The 15150-nt window shown below is 52.9% G+C and overlaps 1 protein-coding gene and 1 pseudogene across 8 annotated transcripts in view; one reads left to right on the top strand and one right to left on the bottom strand.

Annotated features, from left to right (window-relative positions):
- The first annotated feature begins 4389 nt into the window (after positions 1–4389).
- On the top strand, positions 4390–6642 carry LOC144734492 (protein shisa-like-2B pseudogene; annotated as a pseudogene).
- A 1836-nt stretch (positions 6643–8478) lies between these two features.
- The window catches only part of LOC144736013 (tyrosine-protein kinase SYK-like), a 34062-nt gene continuing 27390 nt past the window's right edge, over positions 8479–15150 (bottom strand). For 7 of the 8 annotated variants that reach the window (XM_078618675.1, XM_078618655.1, XM_078618647.1 and 4 more), the window contains exons 9-15: positions 14908–14956; positions 14549–14753; positions 14041–14250; positions 13182–13377; positions 12624–12764; positions 11982–12094; positions 8479–11706 (exon numbers count right to left, since the gene is read on the bottom strand). In XM_078618675.1, the coding sequence (XP_078474801.1) occupies positions 11577–11706; positions 11982–12094; positions 12624–12764; positions 13182–13377; positions 14041–14250; positions 14549–14753; positions 14908–14956 (1044 nt within the window). In that variant the 3' untranslated portion in view covers positions 8479–11576. The remainder of the gene's footprint in view (positions 11707–11981; positions 12095–12623; positions 12765–13181; positions 13378–14040; positions 14251–14548; positions 14754–14907; positions 14957–15150) is intronic. The other variant, XM_078618677.1, reaches the window with a different exon arrangement.

The following is a 15150-nucleotide window of genomic DNA, read 5'->3' as shown; positions in this document are numbered from 1 at the left end:
AGAAGTCTCTTCTTGTTATTTTCGCTGTCGACCCTGGCGCTGCGCGATACCGCTACAGTCTACAGGACTGTAGCGGCACGACAGTACACAGCTACCTCGACTGCTAATGAATGAGACGCACAACCACGTGGCCACACAGTTATGTGTTGCCATGCCAACTCAAAGTTATGTGTTGCCATGACATCTGAAAGCTGCGCGTTTCCAGGACAACGCGAATCATTAATCTAAGAAGTTACTCGACTTGTAACCCTAACAACAGAATGGCGAATTAATCAGAACGATCGTGAATCGTTTTCAACACTTGCCTCATCATCATCGGCCGTGCTCAATCCACTGCTGGATGAAGGCCTCCTGCCGACCACCGCCGCTCTGCGCACCCCGCGTGCTCACGGCTCACCGCTGTGCATGACGATGTCTCTAACGAGGGTGCCGTTCTCTCATCCACGTTGTTCCCATATCACTCTCTCCCAGTGCAATTATGAGTCGCTCCATCGCCATCGCTACTAGTATTGTTGTTCTTCTTGGTTCTTTCGGTAAAGTCACGTAGAAGGGAAATAATAAAATAATAAAAATAAAACATAAGAAAATACAATTCTCACGACGTTTCGGCCACAACGCAAGCAGCCGTCCTCAGGTGAAGAACAGGTCTGACCTGTTCTTCAGACCTGTTCTTCACCTGAGGACGGCTGCTTGCGTTGTGGCCGAAACGTCGTGAGAATTGTATTTTCTTATGTTTTATTTTTATTATTTTATTATTTCCCTTCTACGTGACTTTACCGAAAGAACCAAGAAGATGAATCCCTGCAGTCACGAAAGCTTTAAATCGAAATGTATTTTTGTTGTTTTTGTTATGGTTGTTGTTGTTGTTATGGTTGTTGTTATTCTAACTCTGCCCGTTCACCCAGGAGAGACGCACCGAGTCTCAACTCTTTATTCGGGAGGCTCCTGCCAAGTTCTCACAGGGAGGGGGGGGGCGATGTTCTTGCTGCTGCTGCTACTCTGTGATCCCAATTGAGTCAATTGCTGGTAGTGCTTCAGCAGTGTGAGGATGTTTGGCCAACAGCAGTTGCATTGTGTGGCTTATGGGAGGGTACCAGAAAAGCCGGAGAAACCCCATGCAGAACTGTGTTGAGGAAGCACGCACGCACGCAAAAAGGCGCCCGAAACGGGAATCAAATCCTTGCGGTTTTCGCTGCGAGCCTCCGTTCCCGCCTTAAAATAAGCGTACAAAACTGCTATTGTGTCTTTGAAAAAGATAATAAATGATAGCTCTGCCGAATGAAAGCCTCTCCAATCCCGTTATAGTCATGGGAGTTGTTCGACCATACTTCACCACGCTGATCATTGCGGGTTTCCTTAAGAGGACGGGCGCCAAGGACGGTTCCCATATCGCTCGCCATGGATGTTACCCCGAGTCAGCAATCGAAAGACAAAGATTCCCCGTATAGCCTTCACAGACTGTTGGGGCAAGCACTATGAGCGAACAACTTTGAAGGCCGGCACAGCGCACGAGGGGTGGGTGGCCATCACCACGCCTGGCCGCCTTTGTCTCCCTCGTGCCGATGTTTACACATCACACAGAGGCGTTATTTGAGGCCAAGTCGACCTAGGGGAGGCCCAGGACCAGCTCAGATAATCTTCATTGGTATTGGCCGTGAGAAGGAATACAACTCGGGTCGCAGGGTTCGTAGCGCAGACACACAGACACACAGACACACAGGCACACAGACACACAGACACACACACGCAGAAACACAGACACACACACACACACGCAAACACACAGACAGACACACGCAGACACACAGACACACGCAGACACACACAGACACGCACACACACACGCAGACACACAGACACGCAGACACACATTCACGCAGCGACACAAACACACAGACACGCAGACACGCACACACAGACACACAGACACACAGACACACACACGCAGACACAGAGACACACACACAGACACACACACAGAGACACACACACACAGACACACAGGCACGCAGACACACAAACACGCAGACACACAGGCACGCAGACACACAAACACGCAGGCACACAGACACACATACACGCACGCAGGCGAACTATATTTGTGAGTGAAGTCACGATGGGAAGCTCACGGATTCAAGGTCTCAGAGACACCGTCATCCACACAGGTGACGGGGAACGAGAGAGCGCTTGCGTGGACAAGCAGGACGCGTCGTGGTCACGAGGGACAGTGACGGTCGAGACGAATAGCGGAGCGGCAGCCGAGGAACGCAACGCGTACTGTGAGGACGTCCCGCGTGGAGACGGAGCGATGATGGGATCGGCGCGGGGTGTGCAGAGCGGTGGCGGCCGCGTTGGGGGGGAGGCCTTCATCCAGCAGTGGATTGAGTGTGGTGGAAAATGATGATGATGATGATGAGACAAGTGTTGAAAACGATTCACGATCGCTCGCCGTGCTGTTGTTCGGGTTACAAGTCGAGTAACTTCTTCGATTACCGACTCGCGCTCACCTCCCCACAAATCAATTCCGAACTCACCGGGTTCCGAAGCAGCGCCCATTGTACGGGTGTCCAACCCGGGTCTTCTTCATAAACTCCGCGGCCTGCAGCTGAGCCATGACGGCCCGAGTCCCGCCTGCATCCATTCGAGTTGGTTCCTCAGGTTCGCTGCTGCCATCGTCTCAACTACAACTCTGCCATTGTGTTACCTTTACCCCCTCTCTTATTCCCCTCCCATTCTATTGTTCTCTGGCTCCGCCCACTCCATCTCACCCTATTGTTCTCAGGCTCCGAGCACCCAGGTGTGTCTGGTGCCAGGTCACCTGATTTGTCGCACGGACCATCCCGTCCAGCCAGTTTCCCGGCTATTCGAAACGGGAGGTCCGTGGTGCGTGAGCACAGCGGTGACAGCAACTTAAACAAAAACTTTCATACAACTCGAGTCACAGTGTGGGTGCAGTACCGGCCCGAGAGGGGCCCGGTGAGCGCTGAATGACAGCGCGAGATGGCACCACGCTTGGCGTGCAGTGCCAGCCCCTACAGGACAGGGTGTGTGGGTGTCGCCGAGGGACGAGGTTACTCGAGGCCATGGCACTCTGGTTGACCCGGGAGGACACGTGACCAGTTAAGTCTACAAAGGGGCCCCAAGTGGGGGGCTAGGGGTGGTCACGTGGTTGGGACCGAGATTCTTACCGAGGATTCTGGAAGGTGGGCATGGCCAAGGGCGGAGCCGGCCACGCCGCAGAGAATATCACCGGGTTCATACTCTTAGTTTTTTCGGTAAAGTCACGTAGGTAAAAAATGAAATTAAAATTAATAAAAATAAAATAATAAAAATCACGACGTTTCGGAGGCAACACAAGTCTCCGTCATCAGGTGGGACCGTCACAGCCAGATTTGCTGTATCAAGTGAGGCAGGGATTCAAAGATGCAAGTTATTAGTGTGAAAGCGATGGGTATTACCTTGTTATCGCGGCATCTCTTGAGGAAGATAGGTGAAATTCCTCCCCGTAGAGGGTATTAATTCTAGATTTGACGCTTTCGTAACTGCAAGGATTCATACTCTTAGTTTTTTCGGTAAAGTCACGTAGGTAAAAAACTGAAATAAAAATTAATAAAAATTAAATAATAAAATTAAAATAAAATAATAATAAACTAAGAGTATGAATCCTTGCAGTCACGAAAGCTTCAAATCTATAAATATCAGCCGGGTCCCAAGAGGGACCAGGGTGGTTGTTCATCCTGGAAGAAACCTTCGTCTACGTTCTCCGTTCAACGAGTCTCCAACACGTGGACCTGGACTCAAGCTGTTGGTCCCGGTCCGTAGTAGCAGTTACGTTGTAACCAGTGGCGTTAGCCTGGTGGTCACCACCTGGGTAACTACACCAGTCACGTGGTAACTAGTGTAGTTAGCCTGGTGGTCACCATCTGGCTAACTACACCAGTCACGTGGTAACTAGTGTAGTTAGCCTGGTGGTCACCATCTGGGTAACTACACCAGTCACGTGGTAACTAGTGTAGTAGCCTGGTGGTCACCACCTGGCTAACTACACCAGTCACGTGGTAACTAGTGTAGTAGCCTGGTGGTCACCACCTGGGTAACTACACCAGTCACGTGGTAACTAGTGTAGTAGCCTGGTGGTCACCACCTGGCTAACTACACCAGTCACGTGGTAACTAGTGTAGTTAGCCTGGTGGTCACCACCTTGGTAACTACATCAGTCACGTGGTAACTAGTGTAGTTAGCCTGGTGGTCACCACCTGGGTAACTACACCAGTCACGTGGTAACTAGTGTAGTAGCCTGGTGGTCACCACCTGGGTAACTACACCAGTCACGTGGTAACTAGTGTAGTTAGGCTGGTGGTCACCACCTGGGTAACTACACCAGTCACGTGATAACTAGTGTAGTTAGGCTGGTGGTCACCACCTGGGTAACTACACCAGTCACGTGGTAACTAGTGTAGTAGCCTGGTGGTCACCACCTGGGTAACTACACCAGTCACGTGGTAACTAGTGTAGTTAGGCTGGTGGTTGTTGTTATGCTGAGTTCGCTCGTTTTCCCACGAGACTCCTTGGCAGGAGGGTTCTGACAACGTGTTTCGCAGTAGTCGACGCGGTTGCTGTGGGTTTTCTAGATTCACGTGCGTTGCTGATCTACACATAACCACCATTTGTATCACGACCACCAACCATCACCACTCGATACCACCTCCAGAACCACCAGCAGCCTCCCACACTCTTCCAACCACCACCATAACCATTCAATTCTCCCTCTGCCACCGCTACCACCTCCACCACCACCGCCACGTTCCAGACCTGGTTGCACGCAGGAGGCGGTGATGGGGGAGTGCGGGCGAGGGGAGCTGTGTGGGGGGTACGTGAGCGCCCGGGGTCTCCCCGTGGACCCCTTCATGTGTCCCCGCGAAGGGGATGAGCCGGGCCACGTGCACTGCTGCGGGTTCGCGGACTTAAAGTACTGCTGTGGTGACCCGATCAGCTACTACGAGTACGACTACACCTACATGCGCGCGCTCAGGTGAGGACGGTGGCAAGGGTGAGTGGGTGGTGACTTGGTCACATCAGAGGTGGTGAAGGGTGACAAGCGGGTCGTGAGTGTCTCTGCTGTGGCGCCTCCCGCAGCATCGGCCTGCTGCTCGCGCTGAGCGTGGTGGCGCTCACCCTCATGGCGTTCGTGGTGAGCGTCTGCGCCCTCTGCTTCCTCTTCCACTGCACAAAGCCCAAGGCGGCGCTGCGCAACGGCCTGGCACTCGAGGCTGGTGAGCCGCTAACCTCAATCGCAACGCGCTCACCCACAACGCGCTCACCCACAACGCGCTCACCCACAACGCGCTCACCCACAACGCGCTCACCCACAACGCGCTCACCAAGCAATCGTCCACTCTGCTCACTCGCTCGCTAATACGCTCACCTATTCCCTGACCGACACGCTCACCAAAAAGCTCACACACTTTCTACTCACCTATACACTCACGCACCCACTCAACTCATCCACCTCCAAGACAAAGTTCCCCTGTGTAGCCTCAACAGACTGTTGTGGCAAGCGCTGATAGCGAGCACCTATGAAGGCCGGGAAGCACACGAGCGGATGGGTGGCCCGCCTTTGTATCCCTAGTGACGATATTTACACACCGCACTATGAACTCATTTCGGGCTAAGTCGACCTAGGGGAGGCCCAGGGCCGGTTCTGATAATCGTGAACTGGTGTTGGCCGTGAGCGGTAATCAACCTCGTGTCACCGGGTTCATAGTGCAACGCGCTAAACTCTGCACTACCGCTCCCCACAAACACACACCCACATATACGAGTGTAATGGGCTCAACTAAGTCGCATGAACACCAACCCTGGTCCCTCTCGGGACCCGGCTTATATTCTCTGTGGCGTGACCGGCTCCGCCCTTGGCCACGCCCACCTTCCAGAATCCTCGGGAAGGATCTGGGTCCCAGTCACGTGACACCCCCTAGCCCCCTCTTGGGGCCCCTCTGTCAACTTAACTGGTCACGTGTCCTCCCGGGTCAACCAGAGTGTCATGGCCTCACACGACCCCATCCTTCGGTCGGCACCCATATCCTGTCCTGTAGGGTCAGCACTGCACTCACAGCCTGGTGCCATCCAGCGCTATCATTCAGCGCACACCGGGCCCCTCTAAGGCCGGTACTGCACCCACAGGCTGTTGACATCCAGCGTTGTCACTACACAAGTATATACTCACTGTGATGATGAAAAGGATGCTGCTGATGTTGATGCTGACGATGTTGATGCCGACGATGTTGATGACGATTCTGATGAGGATGCTGATTGCGTGCAGGAACCCGCGAGGGGGGCAGCATCAACCCGGCCCCCCACGGCCCGCTGGGATCTCCGCTGTTCATGCGCAGCACTCGCAATCAGCCCAGGGGCCCCCCAATCGGGGTCACCCGATGCAAGCCCCCCAGCAACAACAACGCCAACAACAATAACACGAGCCCTAACAACACGAACCCCAACATCCACCCGAACCCCATCAGCAACATCCCTTACACTAACCCCAACCCTAATCATAACCCCAGCAATATTCAGAACCCGAATATCACTAACACTAACAACACCAACAACCCCAACGCCAACATTCAACAGCATCTACCGTAACCCCAACAAGCATTAACCCATCAAACACCCTCACGTCGACAACGCGACACTTACTCCATCGATGATCCTCACTCGCACGCGTCCCGCTCGCTCTATCTCAGTGTCATTCCACGTGGCCGTGCGCACTGTTCAGTTTGCGTTACACGGCCATCGTCAGTGTCCACGTTCTGATCCGCACGTCACGGCGGGTCCGTGGCAGAGCGCACGGAGTGAAAACTCTCTCCTTTGAGGCCCTTCGCTCTGTCGCTTCCCATTGTGGAGCTCGGCTCCACCAAACCTCTCCACCACGCGGCTCTCGGCCGCTTTGATCCCGGGCACCCTTCAGTATCTGCCCTGGGTACACACACACACGTACTGCTCTGCTTACAGTCGTGTCTCTCCAACGATTTAACTTTGGCCACCAAAATCGCCCCTTACCACGTCTCACGCTGCCACCAGGCGATCTGAGACGGTGACACGCGCCATGGGTATTGAGCCTTGTCTCCGGGTTGTATTCTAAGAGGCGTGCTTGCTCTCCCTGTTTTTTTGATGGCAAAGTTTGGGCAGTGCATTATATTCGTATGACTATTTTTTACGTGTGTATTATAATCCGGTGTGTGTGTGTTTGTATGCGAGTACAGATCTGTAAAACTGCATTGGCACCGACACTGGTTGCAGATGTGGGGTGCGTCTTACTTTCGGGAGCGTCGTATAATTCGGACAGTACGATACATTTTCAGCATTGGGATGTTGCTTTGGCCAATAGTAGTTCTACTGTGTGTGTGTGGGGGGGCGGATTTAGCTATGGGAGGAGGAAACCGTGGCCAATAGTAGTTCCACTGTGTGTGGGGGTTTTGCTATAGGAGGAGGAAATCGGAGATCCCGGACGAAACCCACGCAGAACAGGGGGAGAACAGAGAAACTCAACAGCGAAAGTGACCCGATTCGGGAATCGAACCCAGGCTCTTGTTGCCGTGAGGCTCCAGAGTCACCACTGCGCAGCCACCCTGCCGCATGAGGCTAAAGTGAGTCTCAAGACTCTTTGGCAAGAGGGTCATGCCGGCTTGGAATGTTTGAGGGAATTATTTCTTTGGAGGGTGAAATTAAGTCGTTGCTGTTAAATTATTATGATTGTTGTGGTTGTCATTGTTGGTGCGAATTGAATGTCTGTAATACAATTGTTTATCTCGTTTAAAAACTCGAGTGCCTGAGTTAATCACCATCGTCCTCATTACAATCGCCTTGAGAAAGAGCTCTGGATGATCACGATCCGAATCGTCAGAATCTCTCGTGAACATCATCTCCATAAAGCCCCGACAACAACAATGAGACAAATGTCAACAGTGTAACAACAGGAAACCTAAAGCCAGGTAGATGGTCGTGGTGACGAGAATTAAACAGAGAGGGATGATGATGAAGATCTACTCCAGGCCGCTATAGCATTGAGAGAGGTGGTGAAGTGGACAGCAGCTTTCAATGTCATTGTCGGGATTCCGCGTGTTTACCCAGGAAAGCCTTGGTGAGTCTCAAGACTCTGTTTCAGGAGGGTCCCGTCCAGTTTTCACAGTAGGAGGGGCGATGTTGCTGTTGTATGTGTGATCCCAATTGAGTAATTTGCGGTGCAATTTTTAATTTGTTAAATGTGGACCATAACGCTGGCACATGGTGGCCTCCTCCTGCGAGTGACACAACGGGATCTTTAACGTCTACTGTGGGTGAAGCAGACGGCGCGTGGTACCATCACGGTGAATACACAACTGCATTATTAACCAGGGCGGCGACTGCAATAGAACCGCAAACCTCTGCAGCAGAGCGGCACCCGCGCACCGTGTACAGCAATACGTCCAACGCTAAACGTGAAACTTCACTTTTTATTGTATGTGCTTATTTGAAAAGTTATATTTTTAACGAGTAACATTTGCAGTTGTATAAAAAAAACTGCAAAGATTAATAAAAACAAAAAACAAACACGTATTTGCGGTCTTAAATACTTAAAGGTAACACGTCTCAAACCCAAACACTGTCAAAGTTTGATTCCAAAACCAAGTCACATGCAAGCCTTTTAGTTCAAATCTCTAAATGACGAGAATAAGGGGAAATGGCGTGAACGACACGTGGAGGTGTGCAGCATCGCATTCTAACTCTCAGCCTTGTCTAGACCACTAGCTCAGAAGTGAATGAGTGGCTACGTTGTCTTTTGGACCACCAATTCTCAACTGTTTGCGATTGTGTTTCTTTGACGACAAAATGGCCCCGCATTCAGTTTGTGGTCTGAATAAGGCTGAGACGTGTCAGTTGCAAGTGACACCACTCTGCCATTTAGGAAGTTACAACGTATCAATGTTTTCCTGCTTAAATGTATCTTTAGCAGGCAATTTTTGCCTATTTACAGCTCAGGCTGTGTTGGAGATTCCAATGTAAAGGACAGGATACAACAACATGGCTGAATGAAGAAAGAATAGTCCAGTGCTAGATTAAGGCCTTTCAAACGCCATGCCAGTCTTGGGGGTTATTTTGTCATACTTTACCTCGCTGGTCGGTACAGATTGGTGAAGGTGACAGAAGGCAAAGATCGGTTCAGATATCACCCGCTACTGATGTTAGCCGAAGTTTGGAATCGAACTTAGGTTTCCAGGTTCATAGCGCAGTGTGCTCACCGCTACACCACCGCTCCACCCCATGTTTTACATTTGTGTGTATAAAACAACCAACAATGGCTATCAGCTTAAAAGTCACACTTATCCGAAAAGTATAGAAAACATAGCATTGTACAGTACGACACCACTACCGCCTTGCAAGTATCCTAGGTCTAGGCGGATACGTAAATTGGTGGGATAAGTGAGAATCTACGGAGGATGACAGTCGTTACACCGTTACCGACAGGGATGGAGAAAAAGCAGAATGAACGCCGCAGGGCAACGCTTCGCCGGACTCTCCAGCCAACGTTCGCGCGGTCAGGTGCTCACTAATGCTGCGTGTGACTAACTCGGATTCGTGAACGTCTGGAGCAAATGACAGGAAATTAAGCCGTGTACCAGTCCTGCACTGCATGTGGGCGCTTAATTGGTCGGGGCGGATAAGCGACGGGCTGCGTTACATTTCACCGCCGTACAAAACTGCCGGGTGCCAACGGGCATAGGCACTGGATACAAATACAAACGAGTGCAACAGCAGCAGAATAAAACTTAGCCCCCAGTCCAGGGAGGTAAAAAAACCAGGAATGTCAGCTTCATGGTTTTACAATCTTAACGCCATATTTCAATAAAGCATTATCTTAAAAAGTCAGCATACCAGCTTTTGTAGGCATGTGTTCAAATAGCAAAGTTAAAGAATTATCCCCAGATTTTGGGTTTCCCCAAAAAGTTTACAGTTTTGAATCTCCCCCCTCCCCCCATGTTACTATATTCTCCGGATCGTTGCATGATCCGGAAAGTGAGAGACACCCAACACTTGTGCCCAATATCAATAAAATTATACAGATCTGGTCACAAACACACAGCCACCCGATTATGCTGCTGTTGGTTACTGAGTTATATGCGAAACAACGGACAAACTTGTGAACACATCAGTAGTAGCATGAATATTACGATCTAGCATTTTCAAGCCTTTAACAACACCAATACCAAGCTCCGCCATTCGCCACTCCGTGACGGTGACGTCACCAAAGCGCCTGTGCCAGGCTAGGTGCACTTTGAAGCCACGTGAAGTGTCGAAGGCTCGCTGACAGGAGGAGGTTTCGGGACAGACCCAGCAGGTGTTATGGGTTAGCTAACTGAGATGACCGGTATATGCAATACCAGCTGCACCCCCTGCAATGCCAACTTTCATAATTTTAAACGCCCGGCGCTCCGCTCATTGTTGTGAGCGTCGCTCCTCTGCCCTCAGTTGTTGTTGAAGGGCGACTGCCTCCAACTGCCCAGTAGCGTCCTTCACGAGCCTCATCCGCACTTACACAAACAAACAAAGATCCCCTGTATAGCCTTAACAGACCGTTGGGGCAAGTGCTGTTAGCGAGCACCTATGAAGGCCGGCACGGTACACGAGGGGGTGGGTGGCCAACACCACGCCCGACCACCTTTGTCTCCCCAGTGGCGATGTTTTTAAACACCGCACCAGGTACTCATTTGAGGCTGAGTCGACCTAGGGGAAGCCCAGGACCGGTTCAGATAATCGTCACTGGTGTTGACTGTGAGCAGGAATCGAACTCGGGTCGCAGGGTTCATAGCGCAGCACGCTAATTGCTACACTACCGCTCTCCTCTGCACTTACACACACACACGTGGACATTTAAATATATCCGTGCATCTTGTACTTCACAAGTAAAAAAAGATTAGCACGGCCGGCTACGTACGGTGCGAAAGAAGGTCAACATACATACAAGTAAAAGCTTCTCCCTGTCCATTCAAGCAATGCAACTGTGGTGGAAATTCCACATTCCCATGACCAGGGTCATTCTATCAATGATGATGAATGACGATTATCAATGATAAGGTTGTCTGTGAGTGCAATCAGCATGCATAGAATAAGTTATATCTGTGCGGGCGAGGCCTGCATGAGAAGGAGAGTGTGTGGCATGGCCTGTGGTGGAGTAGATGCCTGGTTTGTATGAATGGAGTAGAGGTTGTATGAATGGAGGAGATGCCCTGGCTGTATGAATGGAGTAGAGGCCTCGCTGTATGAATGAGGCCTTGCATTAAAATAAGAGACTCTGGGTGAGGCCTGCATGGAGAGGATAGATTAAATGTGCGTGGGTGAAGATTGCATGTGAGTAGATGCCTCTGTGTATGCATGAGGCCTGTAAAGAAGGAAGAAGCTTTGCACACGACGAATCTCTGTGGGATGAAGGTTGCATGCGGGGAAGAGTGAGGCCTACATGGGTAGAGGCTGCGTGGGCGAGGCCTGCGATGGGCAGGAGAGTGAGGCCTGCATGAAGAGAGCCCCCTCTGTGGCCACCCTCATGGCCTGGCGGTGCTCCTCCGTGACGGCATTTTGGGCGGCAGGGTGTCCTTGCCGAGGTTCAGTGTCTCGTTCTTCAAAGATTCCAGCTGCATGTCGATCTCCTGAAACATCGGCCTCGCGTCCGGACTGCGGGTGGCATGGGGCAGACACGGAGACGCGGAGGTGAGGGTCGCACGGGGAGGGGAGACACGATGCTGGTGGATGATGGAGGTGGTGGATGATGGAGGTGGTGGATGATGGAGGTGGTGGTTTGTGGAGGTGGTGGTTTATGGAGTTGGTGGATGATGGAGGTGGTGGATGATGGAGGTGGTGGATGATGGAGGTGGTGGATGATGGAGGTGGTGGATGATGGAGGTGGAATTGTTGTGTGGGAGACACAAAGGTGGGAGGGAGCGCCTCACCTCAGGTTCCAGGCCGCGAGCATGATTTGGTAGACGGGGTCTGGGCAATGTTCCGGTTTGTCCAGACGCATCCCCCTCTCGAGGAACACCAGCACCTCGTGGCCTTTCATCTTCTACACACGCGCGCACACGCAGAGACAAAGATCCCCTGTATAGCCTTTTACAGACCGTTGGGGCAAGTGCTGTTAGCGAGCACCTTTGCAGGCTGGCATGTCAGCCTGCAAAGGGACTGGGTAGCCAGCACCGCGCCAGGCCCCACCTTCGTTTTCTCAGCCTGATGTTCGCCCACCGCACCGGGTATTCATGGACCCATGACCGGTTCAGATATTCGTCACCGATGTTGGCTGTGAGCTTGAATCGAAATCGGGTCGCCGTAGTGCAGTGCGCTAACCACTACGCTACCGCTCGCCCTACACTCAGAGATAATCCAACTCTCATTCTGCAGAACAGGGGGAGAACTTACAAACTCAACACAGAGAGGGGTCCGAGTTGGGAATCGAACCCAGGCACTCGTGGCTGCAAGGCGCGAGCGTCACCGCTGTGCTGCCTACTCCTCGCCACTGACTCCATCCTGCCGCCTATGTATCCTCACCCTGCCTGCGAACTCCCCCCCCCCGCCCCCCCCCCCCTCCCGTCACTCACCGGGTAGGGCTTGCTGCCGAAGGAGAAGGCCTCCCACATGGTCACCCCGAAGCTCCACACGTCGCCCTTGCTGGTGAAGCGCCGGTAGTTTATGCACTCGGGCGCGTACCACTTTATGGGCCAGCGGCCCACGTTCGAGGCCTGGGGCACAGCGGGGAATGGGGGGGGCACAAGACTTGCGGGGTCAGGCTGAGGACTGCTGCCCGTTGGGACGGCCACATTGCCGACAACCTTTTTGAGTAGGCGATCTTAACAACAACATGGCCACACGTGCAGTTCTTTGGAGCTGGTGGTCTGGATAAGGCTGAGAGCTTTTTGTAGGTGCAGTGATGCACACCTATTGTGCGTTGTTAAACCTGAGTGGTTATCACATGGTTAGACTTGCCCCTACAAAAAGAATGCGGAATTTCCACCACTGGCTGTGGCTAGTCCATCGGCGACGCAGAAAATAGCGGCGCACAGCACGCCACATCCAGTGTAGCCTCCCGCAGTCAGCATCTTAGCCACACCAGGACACATCTCCACCACATCGACCATCGGCACACTCCAGGCAAGCACCTTGTAGTACTCGTCGCTGGCGAGGCACTTGGAGAGGCCGAAGTCGCTGATCTTGGCGTAGCGCTCGTTCACCAGCAGCACGTTGCGTGCCGCCAGGTCGCGGTGCACGAAGTTGCGCTCCTCCAGGTACTTCATGCCGGCCGACACCTGGTGCATCAGCTCCAGGATGTTTTCCACCGGCATCGTGCCGCTGTACCTCCGCCAACAACCACCGTCGCCACGGCGATGTATTATTATTATGATGGTGACGGTGACGATGATGGTGAGGGTGATGGTAAGGATGATGGTGAGGGTGATGGTGAGCATGATGGTGACGATGATGGTGAGGGTGATGGTGAGGGTGATGGTGAGAATGATGGTAAGGATGAGGATGCTCGTTGACCCAGGAGGCTTCACCGAGTCTCAAAACTATTTTTCGCAGGATGGTGTTGTTACTGAGTGTGATGCCAGTTGAGTAATTTGCAGGTGATTACTCAGGATGGAGATGTTTTTCCAACACCGGTTCCACTGCGTGTGTGTGTTTGTTAAGTTACGGGATGAAGCAGGAGAACCCAGAGCAAACCTGCACCTTGTGTGAGGGGGCAACACTCTATCCCACACCTACAGATGGGAACAGATGTCGATTAGCCCACTTGCTGTACCGCCTTCTACTGGCGAGTCAGGGTACGGCGCCTCTTGGACTCCCATGGGAAGGGAGTTTCTAAACATCTGTGTGTGATCCACCAACCCCTCGCTACTGCCTCCACAGCTCTGGGTCACAGCAGCCATATGCAGTGGAGTAGCGACCACCACGGTGATGGTGGTGACATCACGCACCGGTGCGGTGACGTCGCCGCACCGGTGCGGTGACGTCGCGTACCGGTGCTCGCGGAGGTACTTGTTGAGGGCCCCAAGTGGGGCCATCTCCATGACGAGCATGAGCGCCTCTCCCTCGCACACCCCGAACATCTTCACGATGAACGGGTGGTCCAGCTGGTGCATCAGCTTTGCCTCCTCCATCAGGTCTTTCTTCAGAATCTCCTGGTTCTCCACGGGCTTGAGGACCTTCACGGCCACCTGCACCTGCTTCCTGCTCGCCAGAGAGGTGGTGGTGGTGTGTATTGGTGGTAGAGATGGTGGTGATCGAGGTGGTTATGGTGGTGGTGGTGGAGATGGTGGAGATGGGGACACGTGGGGGGCAAACATCGAAAGACTGTTCGGTCACGCCTGCAAATGACACTGCCACTCCCTGGCCTTTTGAGGGTCCCGCCTGGTTCCACAGAACAACAACCCCAGAGACCCGAACTGCAAGCCCCCGCACGGTACCCGTCACGACGCGAGTTCCGTGTCCGCACCGGGGCGATCGCGAGCCCCCCACTCCGCCGTACCCCGCCAAGGTGTAGGTCCCCTTCTGCACGGTGCCGAAGTTTCCCGAGCCCAGCTCCGTGTTGTGCTGCAGCTGCAGGAGGTTGCGGTTGAGGTAGATGCCGCGGAGGTCGCTGAGGTCGCTGTACACACCCTCCCCTTCCGCGTCGCTCACCGCAGCTCCGGGCAGCGGCGGCTTCGAGTAGTACACGTTATTCTGGACCGGGCCTAGGGACACGGGGGGGGGGGGACACGGGGGGACAAGGGGGAGACACGGGGAGGATACGGGAGGGATGCAGAGTTAGAGGAATACGGTGGGGCACGGTCTCACTCAGGCAGGCATGTCGGCGGGGTTGCCCGCAAGGGTGGTGCAGGTCGTTACCTGGGTTCTCGATGGGTGGCTCCGGACTGGAGAATCCATTGGTGATGGCCTGTGAATAGACGTGAGTTCCAGTCACCATCACCGCCATCATCATCATCATCACTACCACCACCACCATCAACATCCTCCATTACCATCATTATCACCAGCCTCATAAAAATTCTCACCATCGTTACAATCATCATTACAACAGTCATCAACATTTGTACCATCATTATTACCGCCATTATCACCGCCATCATC

The sequence above is a fragment of the Lampetra planeri genome, chromosome 3 (genome assembly GCF_965212315.1).
Source record: "Lampetra planeri chromosome 3, kcLamPlan1.2.h2, whole genome shotgun sequence".
Lineage (NCBI taxonomy): Eukaryota > Metazoa > Chordata > Hyperoartia > Petromyzontiformes > Petromyzontidae > Lampetra > Lampetra planeri.
Note: the sequence above shows the minus strand (reverse complement) of the source record. Positions and strands in the feature narration are given on the sequence as shown.